The following is a 26250-nucleotide window of genomic DNA, read 5'->3' on the forward strand; positions in this document are numbered from 1 at the left end:
GTGCTAAGCAGGGAAATTTTGCAAAAACTAAAACTTGATTTACGGCCGATAGAACAATCCTAGAAATTAATGTAATATACTGAGTAAGATGTACTTTTTAGCGCGGTTCCGATGGTATACTTATTTCTGTCGAGGGATGTATGTACCAAAATTTGTAACCTTTACTGGTGAGACTAGTACTTAAATAACCAGGGGGTTGGACATCCGAGCCTGTATAAGCGAGCGGCCATCTTGGCCCGGGGTCGTATTCCTGATACCCACGAAATTAACGACACGCAGCAAATCAATGAGGCTGTGGAGCCTCTCACAACTGGCGTCCAAGACGCAATGACTGACACCATTCCATATATAACACCAAGACAACACTACACGGCCCTGCCCCAGAAGTTACTGGCAGCGTACCAGGCGCCCGTTCTATAAACTGCACTTCAACAGACTCCAGGGCATAATACTGGATAAAATACAAACATTCAAAAACGAACAATGGGGGCAGAAACTCGCTGCGTTAGATACCACACGTCCTGGCTTGTGGCAGCTAGCCAGAAACTTTACCAGGGAGAAACATTACATTCCCACGCTACAAGGGCCAGACGGCCCAGCCTACTCCGCGACGGTGAAGGCAGAGCTTATGGCCACAACACTTTCAGCGTCTTTCATGCCGAATCTGGTTCCCTCTGACCCAGTATTTACACTTTAAACAGACCAGGAGGTTACACGACTTTTAGCCCAACCCTCGCAGCAACGAAATTAGACGCACTAGCACAAATGAAATCACATGGGCTATCAAGCACACCAACTCTAGGAAAGCCACTGGGCCTGATGTCATTCAAAACCGTGTCCTCCAGGAGTTCACGGATAAAGCCGTAGAATACCTCGCACACTTAACGAATGCCATCCTGAAACACCAACACTTCCCTGACTTACGGAAGGCGGCCAAGGTCCTGATGTTCAGCTAGCCAGGAAGACCACTCCCTCCCACAAAATTACCGACCCATCAGTCTGCTGTGTTCACTCGGCAAGATTGTTGAGAAGGTAATATTAAAACGTATCACTAGGCACTGCAGCGCCAATGACACCCTGAGACCGGAGCAGTTCGGCTTTAGGAATCACCACTTGACAACAAAACTCCTCCGCGTAGTCTAGCACATAACACACGGCTACAACATGGACAAAGGCACAGGGGCCATGTTCCTGGATATCGAAAAGGCTTTCGACCATCTCTGGCAGAACGGCTTTATACGCAAACTAAGAGAAGCTGGTTTCCCGGATGGACTCTTACATCTCATACACTCATATCTCACGAGCAGGTGTTTCCAACACTAACGTGCACGATAAGCAATCAACACAACATGGTATCCAAGCTGGAGACCCCAAGGAAGCATCCTAGGGCCCATCTTGTTCAACCTGTACATTAACGACTTCCCAGCAACACAAAACACGACGTTAGCCATCTACGCGGATGACACCGCCATCCTTGCGCAAGATTGGAAGAGGTCTAACATTAATTCAAGAATACAGTGAAACGTCCCCTTAGAACAATTATACACGACTGTGCTGATAAACCTCCACTAAAGTGACACACAATACTTTTAGCGCAACGCAATCTGACTTTCAAAAATCCCTACAAAAGAATGGCCCTGACAAACATTAACCTATACCTTTCACAAATCACTTACCGCACAAAAATCTTGGTTACTCGAACTACTGCAATACAGCGAGCGCCACTACTGCCAGCTAAATAAAAGATTCAAACTACTGAAGGCACTAACTACTGATAGGGACAGTTAGCAAATGAAAGATTTTAATAGAGAACAAACAATGTATTTACCTTAATATCATCAAAAGTCATAATATATGTAATTTCAAAACTCTGCCATTTCCTTCCACACATCCATCACTGCTGCGGCTCACCTCTAACTGCGCAAAGCTACGCGCTGTTCGCATCCAGCTGCCGCTGCCCAACACTACAATGGCAGACAACAATGCAAACTAGCTACAGACTGCACACAGCACAGCCAGTGATTTTCATACCGAGCGCTGCGTGGCGGCGGCGTTACCAATATAAGAACCTAAACAGCCTACTTACATAGCCCCCATGCTCCCCACAAAAAAATTTGACAAATTGTTTTGGGCACTGGGCAATACATATCTGTTAAAATTTTTCATAATCGTAATTACAATAACAAAGAAATCAAATGCACACACTTATTGATACAATGTTGGTCAAAAGCTAAAAATTTTCTCACAGTCCATAAAGATAGTCCTGATCATTCATCGTAATAGGAATTACAGTTTTTTTTTTCACAAAGTCTCATTAGTAAAAGTAATTGCACACAGAAGTAGTGGATTTCCATGCAGTCTTGAAGAAGTTATGTTGTCCTTCCAACGGAAAGACAGTGCTGACTCTTGACATGCAGACAGGTAATGGGCCACAACAGAGCAAACCCACAGCAGAGTCAGTCGAAGTTTTGAAGAATATTGGTAGGTAGGTCATTACAGAGTAGACCCACTGTAGTCCTGGTAGAGATTACGGTATTGGTGGGCCACCAGAGGTGCCACTGCAGTCCTTGTAGAAATAATGGTACTGGTGAGTCAGCAAAGGTATAGACCCACTGTAGTCCTTGTAGAGATGGCCAGCAGCCATCTGCTGCAACTGACAATCACCATCAAAGAGTCTTGCAGAGAAGATAGCAAGTCCATAAACCACCACTTGTACACTCACAAAGTTTTTGGAATTGTCCTTAGAACCAGCAAAGCTGTTATCCAGTCCCTTGCTGAATTATTAACACACGTGCAAACACTAACAGTCCCAACTTCTCACATATTGTCCATATACTATCACCAACAGAAACATGTGCAGTGAAATGATAATTTGAAGAACTGGTATCTCTACAATTATAAATTTACAATATAAGAATACAATTACAAAGGTACAAAATACATCATTAAAGAACATAACAGTACAGATAACATTTGTAGTAACACAGGATTTACAAAAGAATAGAAATAAACATGTACATCAGTGTTACAGGAATTATGACATGAGTACATACATAAATGATCAGAATAACTTCTGAAACATCAACTTCACACATGAGCATTAAAACAAAACAGAATAAATAATGTCTAAGCATATTTACAAGGTAAATAACATATTATTAATGCCAATTATATTTGAGGATAACAGTATTCCTCATCATAGTGAATGTAGCTTAATATTAAAAGAAGAAAAAATTCTATGAAACTACACAGAGACAGGAAGAAAACAAATACACAAGGGTACACAAACACATAGTGGGATAACACAACAGGAAAGGACAGGGTTTGTTTTCAGTGTAACATTTGGTACTGCAGTCCAACCCAAAACTTCATTCCATAGATCGTTCGTCTTATTTCAACCTTTGCTTCCACCAAAAAAATCCTATCCAAGCATGCTTTCTGTATTTTTCTCGTATAACCTCTCAGTGCATCTCTTCAAATTCATCGCAACTCATTCTCTTATAGGCTACCCCCTCTTCAGCTAACTTAAATCTACTGAGCTCAGACAAGGGACAAGGCAATGCAGCAGCACAAAATAATTAACACAAACATCAATGACAAAAAATTCAAATTTGCAAAGTAAGCAACAATATTACAACTAATATGCAATGAGCAGCAAATGAGAAAAATAAATCAGTAATAAACTGGCTTAGCTGAGTAACACAAAGTCAAATTCAGTAACACTATGCCTGGCAAACAGCAGTAACTTATACCTAAACATGACATAGCTCAAGCAGAAAAAATATTACAGTAAAAATGGCCATGTTTAATGCCTATGTCACATCTTAACACTAGAGTGATGCATCACAATTTATTCTACAAAAGAAATTACCAAGTAGTTGAAAAGAAAATTCCGTATGCAATTCCTGTGAAGGGAAACGTCTTTTTATGCTCCTTCGTTTTTTTGAATAGATCATAAAATTATTTACTGGATCTGTAGGCATAAAATATTTATATTAGTACATCTATTAAATTTTATTTTAACCAATGCTGCTGCAGCTAGAAACATGATATTAAACAAAACTAGTAAATAAATACATAAAGCAAGCCATATGGCATTTTTCTCAACTAGCAAGACAATAGCCGTGAAATGTTTCTCATCGTTTCATTAGGCATTTTAGTAAATATCATAAATTAAGAGCTCCACAGTATGCTTTCAACAAGGAAATGTCAATAGCGAGGATAATGGCCTCCCCTTTCTTTTTTTCTACCTGTGCCTCTGAAATGCACACCCTAATGGCTTTTTCTCAAGGCGGCTGGCACAGCTGGGTGCCCACAACACATTACGTGCAGGTGGTCACTTAACTTTCTTACGGAAATATTTACGACAGCAGTTTCTGCTACAGTGACAGTCTCATATAAAAATATTTCACAGGTCAAGAATTTGCGTTGCAAATGTGTAGAAACAAAATCTTATGAATATAACAGTGTCAAAAAAAATTTTCGCCGGCATTGTGATGCATTCACGCATTTACACAGATTTCATAACTCTTTAAGTATGATTCTTGGTTTCCAACGACCTTTTTCACAAACCAGAGTCCCTAACGACTACTCATTATTCCTTACCTCATTCGTCGACACTTCTTCAATATTTCATCTTAATAAATATGTAGCATAATCAAATTCCTCATATAACATCGGCTTATTGATCATAAACATACCTCAACAGCATAATACACATCGTCGTCGTAATAATAACATCATAACACCTCAGTCAAATCTCAAAAACGTCGTAGCTTTCTGCAATAATGTCAAAACCTAAAAAAATTCTCTGCTCATTTCAAGAGTGTCATCTGCCTCAAACGTACTTCAAAATCATGCTTCCTTACCAAATATATCATTCAAATCTTTCATAATATCACAATGGGTCTGAAAAAATATGAACAGGTCACAAAGTACAAACAAAATACAATTTCATAAGTGTGAAGTTATCCAGCTGTGTAACTGCGTAAACATCTGTCACTGACGTAGTAAGAAAAGTTTATCTCTCAGTTAAATGATCAGATAGCTGTGTAATTATGTGTTAGAGAAATATGGTACCGATGTGTAAAGTTGTATAAGCAAATACCATATTAGCTAGGGCTCCTTGTGCTTGCCAAACATATGGTACACAAAGTAGGCGTGTACCCCCCCGAGGATTAATGTAATTATACCCTCAGGTGTTACAGATTACAGCAATGGAATGAAATGTATCACGGAAAACTTTCTTTGTAATTCAAAAATCTTTAAAAATAAATGTTTAAGTACAAAATTAATCACTGAAATGCGTGTCTTGTAGTGCTAAATGTGCATCTTGTTGTAAGATAATCTCTGTGGAAGTGTCGTAGTTATTGTCCTCCAAAAGCTAAGTTCTGCAGAAGTCAATGTACTTACCTCATGATAAACAAAAGTGAAATGCATTGCGTATAGATATCTTACTTATTACGCTTATTGCCGTGATGAAGAAAGTACTGTGCTGTAACGTATTATTGTGCTATGAAAGAGGCTGTCTCATTGTAGCTATACCACAAAAGTTACTACTGAAACATGTTTTACTTTCCAGAATAATACAGAAAAACTGTGCAGGTATGAAACAGAAACACCGCAAACAGATTCTAAGTCTGACAAAGCATACTAGTAATGTAAAGTGAAAATTTATATGGCAAAGACAAAGTTAAAAGGCAGATTATCTTTCAATAAACGGTTTTACATGTGAAATGTGGTGTAAACCTTTACTCTTCCTTACACTAGTGCAGTGTTGATGTACTACATGGTCTCCAGCGACTTCGGACGAAGCACAGAGTCAGTTGTCAGCTGCTTCCATGAAGGTCCCGTCGACATAGGATGCAGCAGCTTCAGCGTCTGCTGAGCAGGCTGGAGTGTGGGTTCGTGCGCAGCCTGGAGCCAACTGGCGGATCGGGGCACTCCTCGTCTACACAGGGCTGAGGGTCGTCCGTCCAGTTGGGCAGCTGCATCACCCAGGCGTAAGCTGGTAGCCCAGGCACAGCGTCGCCTTGACCTGCCGGTGGCCCAACACCAGGTACGAGTCGCTGACCTTACCCAGGGACACACCGCAGGCCATCATATTCTGCAGGGCCTCCAGAGCCGCATCGTTTGGGAGCCGATCTGAGAAGTCTCCGATGACACAGATACCGATGCTTTGCTGGTTGTAGACCGGCGCGTGGGCCCCCGTGGTGTCCCAGCCTCGGCCCTCGTAGGCGTTGCCATCCTCGCCCACCAGAAAGTTGTATCCGATGTCGTCCCAGCCGTTGGTGTCCATGTGCAGGTCCTGGTAAGAGCGTACAATGGCGGCACACGCCTCCTCGTCAAAGCAGTACTCCTGCAGGCCGCCGTGATGGACCACCACATATGGTACCGGCGAGATAGTCAGGTTCTCGTGAGGGACCAATGGCTCCCGAGCGCCCCACTCCTCGCGGCTGACGATCCGGGGGCACGGCGAGTCTTCAGCCACTTAATAGTTATAATATATATATAGCAGTTCATGACATCCAGTCTTACAAATTTCAAAACTCCGCCATTTCCTTCCACACATCCATCACTGCTGGCGGCTCACCTCTAACTGCGCAACGCTACGTGCTGTTCACATCCAGCTGCCGCTGCCCAACACTACAATGGCAGACAACAATGCAAACTAGCTACAGACTGCACACAGCACAGCCAGTGATTTTCATACCAAGCGCTACGTGGCGGCGGCGTTACCAATATAAGAACCTAACAGCCTACTTACAACAGACAGCACTCAGAACAGCTGAGCCTTGGTTGGAGTGATGGCGTATTAAAGTAAACGTCGAGAAGTGCGATGCAATTCTGTTCGCACGTACACCGAAACTACAGCGCAAAGAACACAGTAGGCCGAAAACACTACATAAACACCCAATACATTTTCGAGAGAAAGTCAGATACCTAGGTGTCTGGCTGGACCGGAAACTTACATGGGGGGACCACATAGAGTACGTTGCCAACAGAGCGCACGCGAGGCTCAAACAGCTCTACCCAATACTCAACAGGGAAAGCACAATGAATAGGACGGTGTCGAGGTCCATGTACATGACACTGATTAGACCTCTGATGAGGTACCCAACTCCCGTCTGGGGATATGCAGCTCCTACACGACTGCGCCACGTGCAGATGATACAGAACAAAGTGCTACGAATCATTAGCAACGCTCCACGCTACACACGCACCGTGGATCTTCACCAAGAATATCGCCTTGATACCCTCAAGGGAGTAGTCAAAAAACACGACACTCGACTATACAGGAACCCGAGATACAATCTATTGATCCTCACTCTGGGAAACTACGATCACAACCATAGGTGGAAGCACAAGCGGCCAAAGACTCTACTAGCTAGGGCATAGCCACCTATGGTAAACTAACATACACTAACAACGACAAACGTCGCAAGCCTCTGCATGTCGGCAACACTCACTGGTAATTACCAGCTGCTATTAGAGCCGACCAACAGGCCACAGCACGGACACCGGCGAGCTCGCCCACTGACGCACAAACAATCCGCCAACATCACCGAAACACTGTGCATCCGATATGACCTATCGGACACAAAAACGATAATAAACCTAACTGTTGCAGGTTGCTGACGCTGAACGAGAGCTCTACACTGGCACCCAGCGGCAGCCGCCGAGCAACACCACTGCACAACGTCAAAGGTATCAACAGGCATGGTACCCACTACTAATAAAGCCTGACCTTGCACGACCTATCGCAGGCAGCAAGACATCCGCTACTGCTCTTACAACCCGACCTAACTATCGCAGAGGTTTTTTCCCTTGGCTCTTGTCTAGGCACTTTTTTTCCTCTGCCCTTCAAACCGCTACCCTTCGTTCGATTTCGACCCAATCTATCTCCAGATGAGCGTGTATTAATGGTTAACTTTAACCAGACGTACGCAAACAACGCAGTACCCCCATCCTGCGACATCTCACTTTGGTGAAAACTAACCCTTATGCAGAGATGGCAGTAGACCTATTGAGTTGTCCTTTATGCCGGTGTGGGCATGGAGGGGCTCCACCTCTATTAAAAAAAATGGCCAGGGGTCAGTCGTTGGTCAGTTGTTTTGGAGGGGGGGGGTGGCCCATGTGGTCGTTTAAGTGAGAATTTTTCGCGCCGATTTATTTCGACAGAGAGTATTGTTTAATAGTGCAAGTGTACAAGCTTATATTTGGTGAACTGGAAGTGTTACGAGTATTTGTGTGAGTACGATTTACGAGGTATACGTCGTCTTAAGTGAACATGTGGCGAACTGTGATTTCGCGTCAAAACTTTTAGAACAAAGAAGACAGTGGTACTTGTGGTTCTGTTCGAATTGATTCGTTTATAGCAACCTACATTACTGCTATTGGGAGCTCGGAGTCAAATTATTATTAAAGTAAAACTGTAAACCGTCTCACCAGTGCTAATTTCATTGTGTGAAAGGAAAGGACGACGCCAATAAATAGTGATTGAACTGTGTCGTGAAAAAACTGATTTTGCTATAATAATCGCCTAATTTTGGTTCCCTAGCATAAACTGTACTCATGTCTGAATGAATAATTAATTCAAAAACTATAACTAATGCGCGGTTGTGGATCAGTGTACTAACGCACCAAGTGTGGAAATCATCCCCTGAGACTCACGTGAGAGCCAAAATTTGCAATAAAATTTTTTAACCAACAGTTGTATATGCACATTCGTGGGAACACTCTGCATCCGCAATTCTTTATTATTTTACCGCCCCGTCGCAAGTACAACAAGGTTTATTGAAAACCCATTTATCTAGGTTTCGACGTCATTAAAAACGTTTTCACAAGGATCAATGATTAATGCCTTAAATGGTTAACATAGCACACATGTTAAAATTTTGGTACAACAAACTATCGACTTGCGAAAACTTTTTGCACGTACTGGTTACATGATTTTGTGGAAGTGAGTTAAATATGTATGCCATAAAGCACAAATGACCGTCAAATTCACCTCCATGATAAAAGAACAAAATATAGTGCTGACTCATTAGGAAATTTTGACAAATGCAACTAGTGAACTGATGTCGCGCCAATGTCTTGAGTTAAGCTAAATTTGTAACACAACATGACAGTATATTTATCCGCGCGGTAAGGGTGCAAAATTGCGGAAAAGAATAGCAGTGGAGTAACTAGAAAACGACTAAGTTATTAAAATACTGAAATGGAAAATAGACTTTGTATTTGTATGATAGCATAGGAGACAAACGTACGGCTTTTATTTAGTTACCGCCGAAAAAAATTTATAGAAACAAAGAATTATTTCAAATATAAAATAACTAAGCACGTCTGTAAGTGAAAATAGAGGGGAGTAGTTATGTACGCTGTAATCAAGATATCATTTCCTCTTTACACATTTTCCTAGTATTATTGACAGTTGCAAAGAGATGTTAAAAAAAATGGCTCTGAGCACTATGGGACTCAACATCTTGGGTCATAAGTCCCCTAGAACTTAGAACTACTTAAACCTAACTAACCTAAGGACATCACACACACCCATGCCCGAGGCAGGATTCGAACCTGCGACCGTAGCAGTCCCGTGGTTCCGGACTGCAGCGCCAGAACCGCTAGACCACCGCGGCCGGCAAAAGAGATGTTAGTACAGAATTTTTTGTTCGGACATTCACCTTTTTGTATGAGAGAGATCCGTTTTCTCTACAGAGAGCACATTATGTAGCACCCAATGTTTGTGCATACATTTGTATTGTAATTATTTTGACTTTCGTATATGCTCTGGATTTTTTCCTACGAATTTATGATGAGACATTACAGTTTATTAAATTTCTCCCTTTCCCTCCCATCCCCATTATTTTCCACACTTTCCCGACATTTCACTTACTACCTCCTTCCCCTTCTTTACACTTACTAATGATTTACTGCAAGTTATGTTACATTTCACTTAATTCAGTGGCTCCTATTAACAATTTTTGGGCGGTAACTAAATTAAACACCGTACGTTTCTGTTCTATAGTATCATCGTACACCAAGACTCTTCTATACCAATACTTTAATAATTAAGTTGTTTTGTTCCTACGTCAGTGCTATTCTTTTCCGCACTTATTCCGCGCATATGTGTATTGCCCTCCCGCGTCCTAATTTCTCTCAATTCAAGAGACATCGTCACGACGTTAGTTGATTTTGTGAAAAGCTTACTAGTGACAGTCAGTGCGATATTTTGTGGTTTTATTGTTATAATAGAGGTGAATCACACCTTCATTTGAGCCTTTTGGGTACACGTTTGACGAACCTCCATAACATTACATAACCAGAAAGCGTAAAAATTATTTGGAAGTCAGTGATTTATTTTACTTTGCCTTCAACCTATATTTTAACATGTATGTAATCAGTGATGTTAATTATTTTAGCTGTTAATCATTGATCCTTCTGAGTAAGACATCTTTAAAGACGTCGAAACCTCCGTCAAAGGTTTTCAATAAAACTCTTACTGCTGCATGTGATTTGGCCATTTTTCACCTTTTGCTACACTTACATTACAGTTGCTGCCTCCAGCCATGCTTAAGATTCTGAATATTCACGATATGTTTTCATTCAGTGAAACTACAACGAGAACTTATTTTTTTGCTGCCTTCATGGAGGGTCAAGATGTTGCAGATGGCAACTTATACAGCCAGGTAATGAGCGGTCTACAGCGCATAAGCAATTATTACAGAATGCAGCAGATTGCAATAGATGTTTTAGGTCTTTTCTGTATCAAATATGTTATCAAAGGTGTTTTTCAGATTCAAATGAAAAGTAGCCCATTGATGATGGTATAAATACGCAGACACGTGTTTTTTTTTTTTTGTGGTTTTAGGGCGCACAACTTCAATGGTCATTAGCGCCCTGACTACTCTAAAAATGCACCGCGAGGCACAAGTTGACAACAACAACTAAAAGGGAAAACACAATAAAAGACAGACGGACAGGCAGAGGATTAAAAAACATCATCAAATGTCCTTAGCGAGGTTTGTCAAATGGATAAAACAAAGAACACGAGCAGCTGCTCGTGGGACATCCGCTAAAATGGCATCGAAAGTATTAGGCAGGTTAAGATCGAGGCGCAGTGTGGTAAGATCTGGACAGGACATTAAAATGTGCCTAACCGTCAGCAAGTGCCCACATGGGCAGAACGGCGCCGGCGCAGCCGTCAGCAGATGGCGATGGCTGAACCGGCAGTGTCCAATTCTTAACCTTGCTAAAACGACCTCCTCCCGCCGAGAAGGGCGTGAGGAGGACGTCCAAGCCACGGGAAGAGGTTTTAAGGCCCGAAGCTTGTTGTCGGTAAGTGCAGCCCAATCGGCATGCCACAGCGACACGACGCGCCGACAAATGACCCTGCTAAAATCGGACGAAGGGACACAACAAGAAGCTGTCCGAGGCTGGAGGACCGCAGCCTTGGCCGCGGCATCTGCAGCTTCGTTCCCAGGGATACCGACATGGCCAGGAACCCACATAAAGCTAACCTGCGTACCGACGTCCACCAGCTGCTGGAGAGAGCGTTGGATCCGGTGTACGAAAGGGTGAACCGGGTACGGATCACTGAGGCTCTGGATGGCGCTCAGGGAATCTGAGCATATGACATAAGCAGAATGTCGGTGGCGGCAGATGTAAAGAACAGCCTGGTAGAGGGCAAAGAGCTCAGCTGTGAAGACCGAACAATGGCCATGGAGCCGGTATTGGAAACTTTGTGCCCCGACAATAAAGGAACACCCGACCCCGTCATTGGTCTTAGAGCCATCTGTATAAATGAAGGTCATGTTGATGAACTTCGAACGAAGTTCCAAAAAACGGGAGTGGTAGATCGAACCGGGGGTGACCTCTTTTGGGAGCGAGCTGAGGTCGAGGTGAACGCGGACCTGAGCCTGGAGCCAAGGTGGCGTGCGGCTCTCGCCCACTCGAAAGGTTGCAGGGAGTGAAAAATTAAGGTGTTGAAGGAGGCGACGAAAGCGAACTCCAGGGGGTAGCAAGGCAGAGACATACAACCCGTATTGAAGGTCAAGAGAGTCGTCAAAAAAGGAACGATAAGACGGATGGTCGGGCATTGACAGTAGCCGACAGGCATACCGACAAAGCAGTATATCGCGCCGGTAGGTGAGTGGCAATTCGCCAGCGTCAGCATGAAGACTCTCTACGGGACTGGTATAAAATGCTCCGATCGCAAGTCGTAAACCCCGATGTTGTATGGAGTTGAGGCGGCGTAAGATGGATGGCCGTGCAGAGGAGTATACGAAGCTCCCATAATCCAGCTTGGAGCGGACGATCGACCGATATAGACGAAGTAGGACGGTTCGATCCGCTCCCCACGACATACCACTGAGAACACGGAGGACATTTAAAGAACGGGTACAACGGGCGGCCAAATATGACACATGCGGAGACCAGCTAAGTTTCCTGTCAAAGGTAAGGCCTAAAAATTTGGTTGTCTCCACGATTGGGAGAGCAACGGGACCGAGTCGTAAGGACGGTGGGAGAAACTCTTTGTAGCGCCAGAAGATAATACAGACCGTCTTCTCGGCAGAAAAACGGAAGCCATTGGCGACACTCCAGGAGTAAAGACGGTCAAGAGAACGCTGAAGACAGCGCTCCAGGACACGTGTACACAGCGCGCTGCAATAGATGGTAAAATCGTCCACGAAAAGGGAGCCTGATACATCAGCTGGGAGACAATCCATTATTGGATTGATCGCGATGGCGAAGAGAGCGACGCTCAAAACTGAGCCCTGTGGCACCCCATTCTCCTGGCGAAAGGTGTCGGACAGGACAGAACCCACACGTACCCTGAACTGTCGATCCAATAAAAAGGAACAAATAAAAAGAGGGAGGCGACCACGAAAGCCCCATGTATGCATGGTGCGGAGAATGCCCGCCCTCCAACAGGTGTCGTAAGCCTTCTCCAAATCAAAGAACACAGCCGCGGTCGGGCGCTTCCGTAAGAAGTTATTCATAATGAAGGTCGACAAGGTAACCAGATGGTCAACAGCAGAGCGGCGCCTTCGAAATCCACATTGTACATTGGTAAGTAGGCGTCGAGACTCCAGCAGCCAAACCAATCGAGAGTTTACCATTCGCTCCATCACTTTACAGACACAGCTGGTAAGCGAGATAGGTCGATAACTGGAAGGCAAGTGCTTGTCCTTCCCTGGCTTAGGAATCGGGACAACAATAGACTCGCGCCAGCATGCGGGAACATGTCCCTCAATCCAGATGCGATTGTATGTATGAAGAAGAAAACCTTTACCCGCAGGAGAAAGGTTCTTCAACATCTGAATATGAATAGAATCAGGCCCTGGAGCGGAGGACCGTGATCGGCCAAGTGCGGTTTCGAGTTCCCGCATGGTGAATGGTGCATTGTAACTTTCACAATTCGAGGAGCGGAAGTCAGGTGGCCTAGCCTCCTCTGCCTGTTAGCGGGGGAGGAAGGCAGGGTGGTAATGAGCGGAGCTCGAAACCTCGGCGAAAAAGCGGCCGAAGGCATTGGAGACAGCCTCAGGGGCCACAAGGACTTCATTCGCGACCTTCAAGCCAGAAACTGGGGAGTGGACCTTAGTGCCAGATAGCCGGCGCAGGCTACCCCAGACAACAGAAGAAGGAGTAAAACTGTTGAAGGTGCTTGTGAAAGCAGCCCAGCTGGCTTTCTTGCTTTCTTTAATAATACGATGACACTGAGCACGTAATCGTTTATAATTAATACAATTCGCCACTGTAGGGTGGCGTTTAAAGGTGCGTAAAGCACGTCGACGAGCACGTAAAGCGCCTCTACATGCTGCGGTCCACCAGGGGACCGGTACGCGACGTGGAGAAGAAGTAGGGTGAGGGATGGAATATTCAGCAGCAGCGAGAATGACTTCCGTGAGGTGTGCGACCTGACGATCGCAGCTTGTGAAGGTTTGATCCTGAAAGGTCGCCCTGGAAGAGAAGAGCCCCCAGTCTGCCTTGGAGATGGTCCAACTAGAGGAGCACGGAGAGGGAGTATGCTGCAGGAGATGGATAACACACGGGAAGTGGTCGCTCGAATATGTATCACCAAGTGCATACCACTCAAACCGGCGTGCAAGTTGGGGAGTACAGATAGAGAGGTCTAAATGGGAATAGGTATGAGATGTGTCCGAAAGAAAAGTAGGGGCGCCAGTATTGAGGCAGACAAGATTGAGCTGGTTGAAAAGGTCTGCTAACAAGGAGCCCCTCGGGCAGGATGCTGGAGAGCCCCAAAGGGGATGGTGGGCATTGAAGTCTCCAGTTAACAAAAATGGTGCAGGTAGCTGAGCAATAAGTTGCATCACGTCTCCCCTGGTAACGGCAGATGACGATGGAGTGTAAACGGTACAAAAGGAAAACGTAAAGGTGGGGAGAGTAATGCGGATGGCAACTGCCTGCAGGCCGGTGTGCAACGTGATGGGATCGTAGTAAATATCATCCCGGACCAGCAACATAACCCCTCCATGAGCTGAGATACCTACCACAGGGGGTAGGTCAAAACGCACAGAGGTGTAGTGTGCCAAGGCAATTTGATCGCATGGGCGTAGCTTCGTTTCCTGGAGGGCTACGACGAGCGGACGATGCAAGCGGAGCAGCAACTTCAAGTCCTCTCGGTTGGAGCGAATGCTGCGAATATTCCAGTGAATAAGTGCCATCGTAAGAAAAGGAAGATGAGAGAAGGGGTCACCTCGAAGGCCGCTTAGGGCCTGGCTTCGAGCGAGCACTGCCGCCGCTATCAGTAGGCGGACAGTCATCGTCCATGGGGTCTATAGGGTCATCGGCCATCTCGGGAGGATGGCCGGGAGGGGGAGCTTCCTCCGCCGGTGAACGGCCAGATGTTCGGCTACCAGCGGTGCGGCCAGGCGAAACGGATGACGGCCTGGGGCGGCAACCGCTGGGTGGCGCAGGAGAAGAAAGGCGCCGTGGCGGAGAAGGAGAACTGTGCTTCCTATGCGCCTTTTTAGAAGGACGATTGGTGGAAGTACCGGTCGAAGGCTGGGAGGTCGAGGGACGGAGGAAGTCTGCACGGGATGGTTCCTTCTTGAAGGCCCGTGCATCTGACTTCGGGGTCTTCGACTTAGCAGAAGCTGAGGAAGTGGCTGGTGTCTGTGGGGTGATGGGAGGAAGAGGAGACGTCGACCGCGCGACCTTAGCACTGGCCGAACGGACGACCGTGGTGCTGAAGGTCAGATCGCATGTCTGGGTTGCTACCTCCCGGGTAGTCCGAGGAGAGGCGAGGACAGTGCTGTATTTCCCCGCTGGGAGCAGCGTGGGCTTCCTACTAGCCAATAGCTTGCGAGCAGCCGAGGTGGACACTTTCTCTTTGACCCGAATTTCTTGGATACAGCGTTCTTCCTTATAGACAGGACAGTCGCGGGAGGATGCGGCATGGTCACCCTGACAGTTCACACAACGAGGAGACGGAGGTGGACAGTCACCCTCATGGGCATCCCTGCCACAAGTGACACATTTAGCCGCATTGGAGCAAGACTGTCGAGTGTGATTGAAACGCTGACACTGGTAGCAGCGCGTAGGTGTCGGGACATAGGGGCGAACAGAAATAACCTCGTAGCCCGCCTTGATGCGCGATGGCAGCTTAACACTATCGAAGGTCAAGAAAAGTGTCCGGGTCGGTACAAGGTTATTGTTGACCTTTTTCATGACCCTATGGACAGCCGTCACGCCCTGCTCAGCGAGGAAAGATTGAAGCTCCTCGTCAGTCAATCCGTCGAGGGAGCTACTATAGACTACACCATGAGACGAATTCAAAGTTCGGTGGGCCTCCACCCGGACAGGGAACGTGTACAAGAGTGTGGCCCGAAGCAGTTTTTGTGCCTGAAAGGCATTCTCAGTTTCTAGTAATAAGGTACCGTTACGCAACCTGGTACAAGATTTGACAGATCCGGCTATGGCATCTACGCCCTTCTGAATAACGAAAGGGTTGACAGAGGAAAAATCCTTTCCGTCCTCAGATCGAGAAACTACGAGGAACTGTGGGGCAGGCGGTAGTACTTTTGTCACTGTTGGCTGGTCACGTTTCCGTTTTTGGGTCGAAGTCGAAAGCGATGGAGTAGAATCCATTGCGGAGGAATCCCCCATGATTGCCAGCGTCTCCGATGGCGCGCTCCTTCCTTGTGGGCACCCTCTCAGAGGGCACTCCCGCCTTAGGTGAATGTTTACACCTCAGGTCACACCTCCCGAGAAACAGACGGAGGGACCAATCGGCATGGTCAGAAGGTATCAGCTCAGGCAATCACCCCTCCCCGGGCCTGGCCTTTACCAGGGGGTACGCACGTGCCTTACATGTCTACCCAGGGCGGGGACTTACGCGTTACCCCGTCACCGGCTACGCGTGCGAACGCGTGGGTCGGCCTTCAGACACGCACAGGGAGGAAGGAAGAAGAGGAAAAAGAAGAGAGAGAGGGAGAAAGAGGACAGACTGTCTCAAACGCCGAAGCGGAGACCAGAGAAGGCAAGGAGAAGAAGGCAATGAGGAAGCAAGGAGAAGAAGGCAATGAGGAAGCAAGGAGAAGAAGGCAATGAGGAAGCAAGGAGAAGAAGGCAATGAGAAGGCAAGGAGAAAAAGGCAATGAGAAGGCAAGGAGAAAAAGGCAATGAGAAGGCAAGGAGAAAAAGGCAATGAGAAGGCAAGGAGAAGTCAAGGGAAAGAGTAAGGAAGACAGTGAGGTGGAGAAGAGCAAAGAAAGGAACCAACAAAAGGAAGGAAGAAACGAGAAGTGAAAAACCAAAAAGACCACGATTATAGGTCGTGAAACCGTCCGTCTCCGGACGCAGGCGCTAACTACCCCCGTGAGGGGGATGGACTCCTTTTAGTCGCCTCTTACGACAGGCAGGAATACCTCGGGCCTATTCTAATCCCCGGACCCGCAGGGGGACGTGTTTTTGTGAAAACAGTAAAATAAGAGGAATGTGCACTTCTCAGACATTCTGAAGCCGGTTCAAAAATTGTTCTACGAACATAGCTGCTGTTAGACCTTATAAAAAACGGGTAACCGTAGAAACTGTTCAATAAACTGATTATTTTACAGTTTGGTCGTGGGTTCTGAGTTTGATGTCGCGCCCAGATGACGAAAGAAAGGCGGATTTCTAGTCACGTCGACGCCAGGTGATCGGAGGCGCTAGAAGCTCGGACAGCGAAATGACAGAAAGAAACTCGTCTATCTATCCAAAGCAGCCATCCCGGCATTAAGCAATTCACATAAATCACGAAAAAAAAAGAACTACGGCAGACGTGGTAATAGGGTAATAGGGTAAGGTGTCTTCGAAAGCAATTGCGTGTACACTGGGTACATCGTTGTCTTTAGTATCTAAGATCAAAGTGTTTCGTAATAATTTTTTGTGAACATACGAGCCTTTGTGTGAGTATGTGAAGCCTCTTTAATAAGATTTTATGTTCTAGAAATATTTCCATGGTGATGAAGTTCTTACCTCGATTTTATCCATTTCCCCATGACCGTTGAGTAGAGCTGAGTGCTCCACCCGGGGAGATGCACTTGGAGGAAGCTGAAAATATTCAGAAAATTGCGCTTAATTACAGTAATGACTTTTCTGTGTATGCGTATAATAAAATTATTGTAAGTGATGTTAGCAACCTCTTTTACTGTTTTAAAAGATGCACCATCGTCATTCGGAACGTTTTGATTAAGTTGAAGTGAAGGATGACAAGCTAATAGTAACCCATCAATTATATTCGTTATCTGCCATAAAGCAACTGGAGAAACATGAGAAAGATCTTATGGGAAACGACAGAGGCCACTACGAGGTAACATAAAATTATATGACGTTCCAATGCCTTTGATAGTAAGCAGTCCTTTTATGAACTTGCTGTACAATTTTTGTGGCATGATCATGGAGTACTGAGGCACTGTGACAACGCGTTTCTCTACACCACAAACGAATTAGTCTTCTGAAAAAGCAATATGTGATGTGACAGGTCACCACCTATGTTTATATTTAGAACTGACCATAACGGATTTAAAAATCTAGCTGCTTCGATTGTTTTTCATCTACATCTGTACCCCACAAACCATTTTACGGTGTCTCATGGAGGTTACTTTTCACTTACTCTCCTTTATTATTTCATTTATGAATGGTATAGGGATGAACGGTTGTCTTTAAGCCTCCGAACGAATATTAATTTCTGTGATTTTCTCATCGTTCTCATTTCGCAGGACACGTATAGAAGTAATATATTGCTAGCCTCCTTCCAACACACGCTCTCTGAGTTCAAACAGTAATCTCTTTCTTGTAACGAGACCCCTTGAGTTTGTTGAGTATCTGCTTAACGCTCTCTCCGACTGAACGATCCCGTGACAATGGGTTGCTTTTCGTTGGATCTTATATCCTCCGTTTCTCTGGTAATGATCAGGACTGGTGAGTAACTCAGGAATTGGGTTTAACAGTGTTTCTTACGCCATTTCTTTCGCGGGTGAACTGCATTCTATCAATGAGTCTCGGCCAGTTTTACGTGCTCATTGCACTTTAGGTTGCTCCGTTCTCTAATCCCTGGACAGATTATTATTGTTACGATCTCTTGTTGCCAAATGTGTAGTCACACAGTAGTGGATCTATTGGCCAATTTATGCGCAGCCCGTTTCCTTTATTTATGTTGATGGGCAAACTACCAGTCCCTGTACCAATAATCCGTCCTCTGCAAGTCTTCCACGAATTTACTACATTCGTCTGCAGTTGCTACCTTTCTGTGGACAACATCGTGTGCTAACAGCCTGAAAGCTTACTACATTATCAACTAAATCCATATGCAAGGTGAACATCAACAAAACCAACAAACTGCAGGGATGGATTCCTGGCTGCAAATAGAGGTAAGAAGGTCCTATGAAGACGTAGCCGGAAATGCATATTTGCCACGGTAGACGGCACTGACTACTGGAAGTTCCTCTGACCACATGCCATGTGTTTCTTGTATGTTGCAGGCCGTATGACTGACGCAGCATACTGTAAGCAGCAGAATAGGCCAGTATTTATGCCGGAAAACAAGCCGAGATGGTGATTTTGGGATATCAGGCAGATGGAAACTTTTTGTTTTGGTTTTAGGGCGCAAAACTGATATGGTCATTAGCGCCCGGTCTGTGACTTAGGAAAAGGTACAAACGAAAATGGAAAGCAGCAGCAATGGGAACGAAACTCAAAAAATTGGAGAAACAAAGCAGAAGGAAAGCTTAAAAAATCACTACAGAAAGGGGTTGGTTGTCCCCAAAAAGAGCTTCAAATGACTGACGTCATCTCACTGGCACTAATAAACTCGAGAACGCGATCGGCTGAGTGCGTGTCATCTGCTAAAATGGATGATATATCAGGCGACAGCTGTAGACGGGCGCGTAACGGAGTAAAATAGGGGCACTCAAGTAAAAGGTGTCTTACCGTCCACAGCTGAGAGCTGTCGACAGAGTGGGGGAGGATCGCCGCTTAGAAGATGTCGATGGCTAAAAAGACAGTGCCCTATCCGGAGTCTAGTTAAAATTACCTCCTCCCGACGACGCGTTCGGGAGGAAGAGGTCCAAGCACAGGGAAGAGCTTTCATGTCCCGCAATTTATTATGGGGAAGTGTCGACCAATGTGCGTGCTATAAAAGAACACGATGACATAAAACACTCCGTAGATCGGCGAAGGGAATCGTGCGAATAGCTGGCCGAAGAAGAGAGACTGCAGCCTTGGCCGCTATATCTGCCGCCTCATTTCCACAGATACCACCGTGTCCTGGGATCCAGAGGAACGCCACCGAGACGCCCCCCCAAGTGGAGCAAGCGTAGGCAGTCCTGAATCCGGTGGACCAGAGGGTGGAAAGGGTAGAGAGCCTGGAGACTGAGGAGAGAGCTGAGAGAATCTGAACAGATAACATACTGTATCCGCTGATGGCGGCGGATGTATTGGACAGCCTGGAGAACAGCGTAAAGCTCCGCAGTATAAACCGAACACTGGTCGGGAAGCCGAAAGTGATTTGGGGTGTCGCCAACAATATAGGCACTCCCTACACCAAACGATGTTTTTGAGCCATCAGTGCAGATGGAAACTGTCGAGATGCTGAACTCTGTCCTCCATATCTGGTGTGCGTACAGTCCGCCGCCTCCCTGCACGTTCGTCTGTCCTAAACGACCCATAATGACACAAACGTCGAAAAAGGGCTTTAAATGTTGTGATAAGGTAAGTGTGTGAGGGTACTTGTTTTGGTATGGCAGTGCTGCCTCTCGACCGTTTCCATCTGCTTGGCGCTACACAAATACCATCTCGCCGTGTTCCCGACATCAGTACCGGACTATTATGCCTCTTTACAGTACGCTGCGTCCATCACACGTCCTACAACACACACGGAACACACGGCACATGGTCAGAGGAACTGTCGTTCGTCGGCGCATCTCCCGTGGCAACCATGCATTTCCGGATAAACATAGTACTTTTGGTCCATTTCCAGTCAGGAATCCGTCCGTGCAGATTGTCGGTTTTGATAATGTTCAACCTTTATGTAAAAAAGAGTTTCCGTTTTTATTCATACAACCTACAGTTTTATTCCGATCTTAATGACATTTTGCGCACTTTATCTTTAAGACAAGAGGAAGCTCACAGTCTACATAAGATTTCGCGATCTGACAAACATATGACTAATATATAAAAGGGAAACGCTTCCAGACATCTCGGAACGTACTTGACCGATTTACTCCATTGTTCTTGGCCAATTTACTTCAAATTTCTACATTCAGGAGATGCAAAGAAGAAATTAATCACATATTACATGCCTAACAAACGTTATATATCTTAATAAAATGACTAATTCCTATAGCGAGATTAAATTATGGCGGCAATATCCATGAAACGTCACTGGGTCGCAGGACGAGTAAAAGCTTGAGAATTTGACAGAAACGTGATTGCAAACTCTTATTTACTGATTAGTTGCCGTTGTGACGTATGACATACACTCTTGAAGATAGTTTAGTCCGTGTTTCATAGTCATTTTTACTATTAAAATCAAAATACCATCACTAAGGCAGGTCATGGATGTAGTAATAACCAAAGTCTCTAGATCGCGAGCCTATCAGAAAATCGAACAGAACCCAAGATTTCCCGAACTGTGTCGCAAATTTTTCGAATAGTTGGATTCGTTCTCAAACATACCAACTTGAAACTGTAACACAGAGCTGAAACAATTAGTCGCATTCTCCAAAACCACAATGAGATACTTATCGCATATGTAACAACAGATGGGGCAGCTAATCCTTTCATATAGATTGAAACATTCGTCCGTCGCATTCCGTCGACACCCAGTGATTGAAATATGCCCTTCGATTTAAAGCGATTGCAGTTTCTCAATTGGCTTGCATTCGCTGTATCAACGAGACACATGACCAAATACTGTAACAGATACTACACATCCTGGCAATGCCGGGCACTGCAGCTAGTCATTAATATAAATTGTAAATAATAACGGCTCTTTTATACTCCCTTGGGGTGTTACTGAAATCCGCCACTTTTGTTTCGTAAAGGACGACATGGGTTCTCTCCAATTGAGTCCCGTATCCAGTAATAAATATAGTCAGATATCCGGTAAAATCGGAGTTTTGTCACTAAAAGCGATGGAGAACTGTCAAATACCTTCCCAAACTCAGGGAACACGGCATCGACGTTCGCGTCTTTGTCTGTGACGCTCTTGATAAGATGAACAAAGCAAGCCGAGTTTCGCCAGAGCTCTGTCTCCAGAAACCATTTTTATTTTTACACGGCAGTTTTTCTTTCTAGAAAAAAGTCACCTGCATGAGCATAAAATATGTTTGACTCTACAGCAAACTAACAGCAGCGATATAGACCAATAATTATGTGCGTCTGTCTGACAACCCATCTCGAAAACAAGAATGATCTCAGCGCACACTCCGCTGCAGAGTGAAAATCTCATTCTGGAAACATCCCCCAGGCTGTGGCTAAGCCATGTCTCCGCAATATCCTTTCTTTCAGGAGTGCTAGTTCTGCAAGGTTCGCATGAGAGCTTCTGTAAAGTTTGGAAGGTAGGAAACGAGGTACTGGCAGAAGTAGAGCTGTGAGGGCCGGGCGTGAGTCGTGCTTCGGTAGCTCAGATGGTAGAGCACTTGCCCGCGAAAGGCAAAGGTCCCGAGTTCGAGTCTCTGTCGGGCACAGTTTTAATCTGCCAGGAAGTTTCATATCAGCGCACACTCCGCTGCAGAGTGACAATCTCATTCTGGAAGAATGATCTCCCCTTTTTTCCCTTTTTTTTTGGTCCAGCAGCTTACAACAAATGCTATTAAAAGCAGAGAGGGAGTTCATTCACATAATATTTATAGAATTTAAAATATATCTCATCCGTTACAAAGAATTTATCACTGTTAGGCGATTTTATTTTATCTTTCACTCCGCGATTTCTTAACTTTTATCTATTCGGCATGTATGCTGTATTTCGATCTTCCGCAGTGAAACAATTTCGGGTGACTGATTCGTATTTGGCCTTGTCTCTGATGTCCCGTTTCTGTGTCGGTATTGAGATTATTTATATCTGCTTACTGACTTTTCATAGGTCCAAAATTTCTTAGAATTTTTAGGTTAGTTTACAGAATTTCACTTTCAAAATCTTATCTGTTAATAGCAAAAGACTGTATAGATCGATGGTAGCGAGAGTGAGTCTACTAACACAGTAGCTTCGTCCGTTGCATGGAAATTCTAACATCACTACGTTTACTTCTGTCAATGATTTGTCTGTGTGTAACATGACAAGCTGCTCTGTGCTTTGGAACCTACGTTAAGCTGTACGTCCACTGCAACTGGTTGGTTAAATCGGCTCAAAGGTCATGAGAACACATCGGTACACCACTTCCATTGGGACGATGGCAATTTAACAACTGCGGAGTTCAAGAATAGGGTTGCGAACTGATTTTTTTCACAGTATTGAGACAAACCAGGGAGGGAGAGAGGAAGGGACGAAATGAGTTAAGTTGTGCCCATCAGTGCCATAAATGAGCTACTGTATTACGTTGGAGCTTTAAAGCTATTCGTGGGATGATGTGGTACAAAGGAACGTTGAAACGCCGGAAGACTGTAACGAATAATGGAAGACTTGCAGAGAATCAGCAGTAAGTGCAAAAAAAGTATAGCGCGGAGAGGTCCTTTATTGTTCGATTACTCTACTGACGATATATCACTGAAAATACTAATCGTAAAGTACCGAGGAGTAACCGGTCATGCTGATCTGAAGCACAATAACCAAACTAGTAGTTGTAGAAGGCAATGCCACGCTATTACAGACATGCTCAGCAAAGTGCAATTGCAGACGCTACAAAAGGGACGCTGCCGATTACTGACAGGTTTGCTGCTGAACTTACGAGAGTATATGGTCGCCGTTGAGTCAGGAAACATTAACTCCTCCGGCGTGTATCCCGCGAAATAACTAGAAAATCAGAGCAATTAGATGTCATATGAAGCCTTGCAGACCATCGTTCTTCGCAGGCAACAAGAAAAAATGAAGTAAGGAAGATGGACACGACGGTAGTACTAGAAGTATCCTCCGTCACAAACAAAGGGGGTTTCTGGAGTACTAATGTAGGTACTTTCCTGATCTAGAGACATGCTTGATAGAAGTTCACAACAACGGGAATGTCAGCCAGGGAGCTTTCCTTGTTTGATATAGAGGCTGACGTTCTGTTTCGTGCAGCTAATGAGAGGATAGATTTCGGTAAAGAAAGATGGGAGCGAAAAAAGTAGCGCCGTGTTTGAGAGCAAAAATTTAAACAAGATGTTCTTGGTAGGTTATAATGGAAAGTTGCCTTAAACAGCTGACGGCAGAGTTTTCACATTTCTTCTACTATTTTCGATACAGGCGTGGTAAACCATTCTCTAATTTTTTATGAGGTCTGAGATTCCAGTGTTGCGCGACAGCGAAGCCAACGGACGTGGCGCGAGTGCAACATCTGCCACAGTTACTGTCCAATTCTAGTGGTGACTGCGGCTGTTTCATTTGGCACAAAATTATTCCCGTGACTGTCTTGGGAACCTCTGAGATTACAATGGCATTTTGGATATTTTGCGGTTTTATTCGTTCCGTTCTTGGCACAGTTATTACTGGCACGAAAGAAGTCGGCCTATTGCTCTCTCGATGGGCAGCTAAACTGCTGACACTACCTCGTGTTCCCTCCCGGCCACCCTCCATGCGCTGCCAATATTGTGCCGCTGAGTACCCAAGTAACGGCACTGTCCCTTGTCTAGACTCTTATCGCCCCGGGTAACAGTTACACAGTATACTCAACACACGGTCATCAATCGTCTTCCGAAATCTAGCCCAAGTGACAAAGTTTGTCAAGGTCAGGAAAACCCTCCCTTGGGATCAAAGACGATTTGGCTGGTAAATTACCCACAATGTCCTCAGAAAACGCTCGTCGTCGCAGATCAGATACAGAAGAGGTTAATATGATTTTAGTAAACTGCAGGAGCGTCCAAGGGAAGATCCCTGAGTTAGTATCTCTTACCGAAAGTTATGAAACACAGATAGTACTAGGAACAGAAAGTTGGTTCAAACCGGACATTAATGACAACGAAATCCTAAGCTCAGATTGGAATATTTATCGTAAGGATAGATTAGACGCCAATAGTGGCGGCGTGTTTATTGCAGTAAAGAATTCGATAAATTGTAGCGAGGTTATCACAGATTCCGACTGAGAATTAATCTGGATGGAGTTAAGTATCAAAGATCGATCAAAAGCGGTAATCGAATACTTTTATACACCGCCTGGGTCAAGAGCTCTAGTGGTAGACAGCTACAGGCAGAACGTGCAGCATATCGTTAGTAGTTTTCCTGAACATGACATCGCAATTGGAGGAGGGGGGGGGGCAGCTTGACAGGCTTAGATTGAGAGTGTCGTGCTATGAAAACTGGTGCCAGAGACAGGGATTCATGTGAAATTCTCGAGGTCTTGTCCGAAAATTACTTAGAGCAGATAGAGAACCAACTCGTGTTGGTAACGTCTTAGACCTCCTGCCAACAAACAGACCTGAACTTATCAGTTAACGTAGAGGAAGATATCAGTGAGCGTAAGACTGTGATAGTATCTATGACAATGAGTCTGACAAATAAAGGTTAAGAAAGGTAGAAAGATTTGGTTTGTTTGGTTTGGGGGATGAAAGGGACCAGATTGCTACGGTCATCGGTCCCTTTTTCCAAATACAAAGAACAAACAGAGAGAATAAAAACAAGGAACAGAATAGATCACAGACGATACAGAACAAGAGAAAAGGAGACAAGGACAAGACAAAACGAACTAAAACCACACAGAGTGTGACAGTGGTTGGCCGACCATGGAAATAAAAAAGGAAAAGCCAACCACTTAGAAACACATTAAAAGATCAGTTTAAAATGATAGGCCAAAAGCCAGAATCAACACAAAAATAAAATAAAACAGAAACACTCAGATGAAAGAATAAAAACGCCCTGCCCTAATAAAACGTAAAACTAAGGCAGCCATAACAGGGTCATCAGATAAAACGGCAGGGAGCGTATCAGGCAGCGCAAATGTCTGCCTGACCACAGCTAAAAGGGGGCAGGCCAACAGAATGTGGGCCACTGTCAAAGCCGCCCCGCAGCGACATACAGGAGGGTCCTCCCGGTGCAGTAAATAACTGTGTGTTAGCCGGGAGTGGCCAATGCGGAGCTGACAAAGGACGACTGAGTCCCTGCGGTTGGCTCAAATGGAGGACCGCCACACAGTCGTCGTCTCCTTAATGGCACGGAGTTTATTGGGTGTAATCCGATCGCGCCATTCAGCGTCCCAAAGCGCAAAAACTTTTCGGCGGAGGACTGCCCGCAAATCAGCCTCTGGGAGGCCAACATCCAGAGATGGTTTACTCGTGGCCTCTTTCGCCAGGCGGTCAACATGTTCATTGCCCGGGATACCGACATGACCGGGGGTCCACAGAAAGACCACAGAGCGGCCGCAACGCGCAAGAGTATGCAGGGACTCATGGATAGCCATCACCAGACGAGAACGAGGAAAACACTGGTCGAGAGCTCGTAAACTGCTCAGGGAATCGCTACAGATAATGAAGGACTCACCTGAGCAGGAGCGGATATACTCTAGGGCTCGAAAGATGGCGACTAGCGCAGCAGTGTAAACGCTGCAGCCAGCCGCCAAGGACCGTTGTTCGGAATGGTCTCCTAGAGTTAGCGCATACCCGACACGACCAGCAACCATC

The 26250-nt window shown here is 45.2% G+C and overlaps 1 protein-coding gene across 1 annotated transcript in view; it reads right to left on the reverse strand.

Annotated features, from left to right (window-relative positions):
- Positions 1-5873: 5873 nt before the first annotated feature.
- LOC126188467 (peptidoglycan-recognition protein SC2-like) overlaps positions 5874-26250 on the reverse strand; it is an 86884-nt gene continuing 66507 nt past the window's right edge. The window contains 2 exon segments of the mRNA XM_049930070.1: positions 5874-6007; positions 6010-6489. Coding sequence (XP_049786027.1) covers positions 5874-6007; positions 6010-6489 — 614 coding nt within the window.

The sequence above is a fragment of the Schistocerca cancellata genome, chromosome 5 (assembly GCF_023864275.1).
Source record: "Schistocerca cancellata isolate TAMUIC-IGC-003103 chromosome 5, iqSchCanc2.1, whole genome shotgun sequence".
NCBI lineage: Eukaryota > Metazoa > Arthropoda > Insecta > Orthoptera > Acrididae > Schistocerca > Schistocerca cancellata.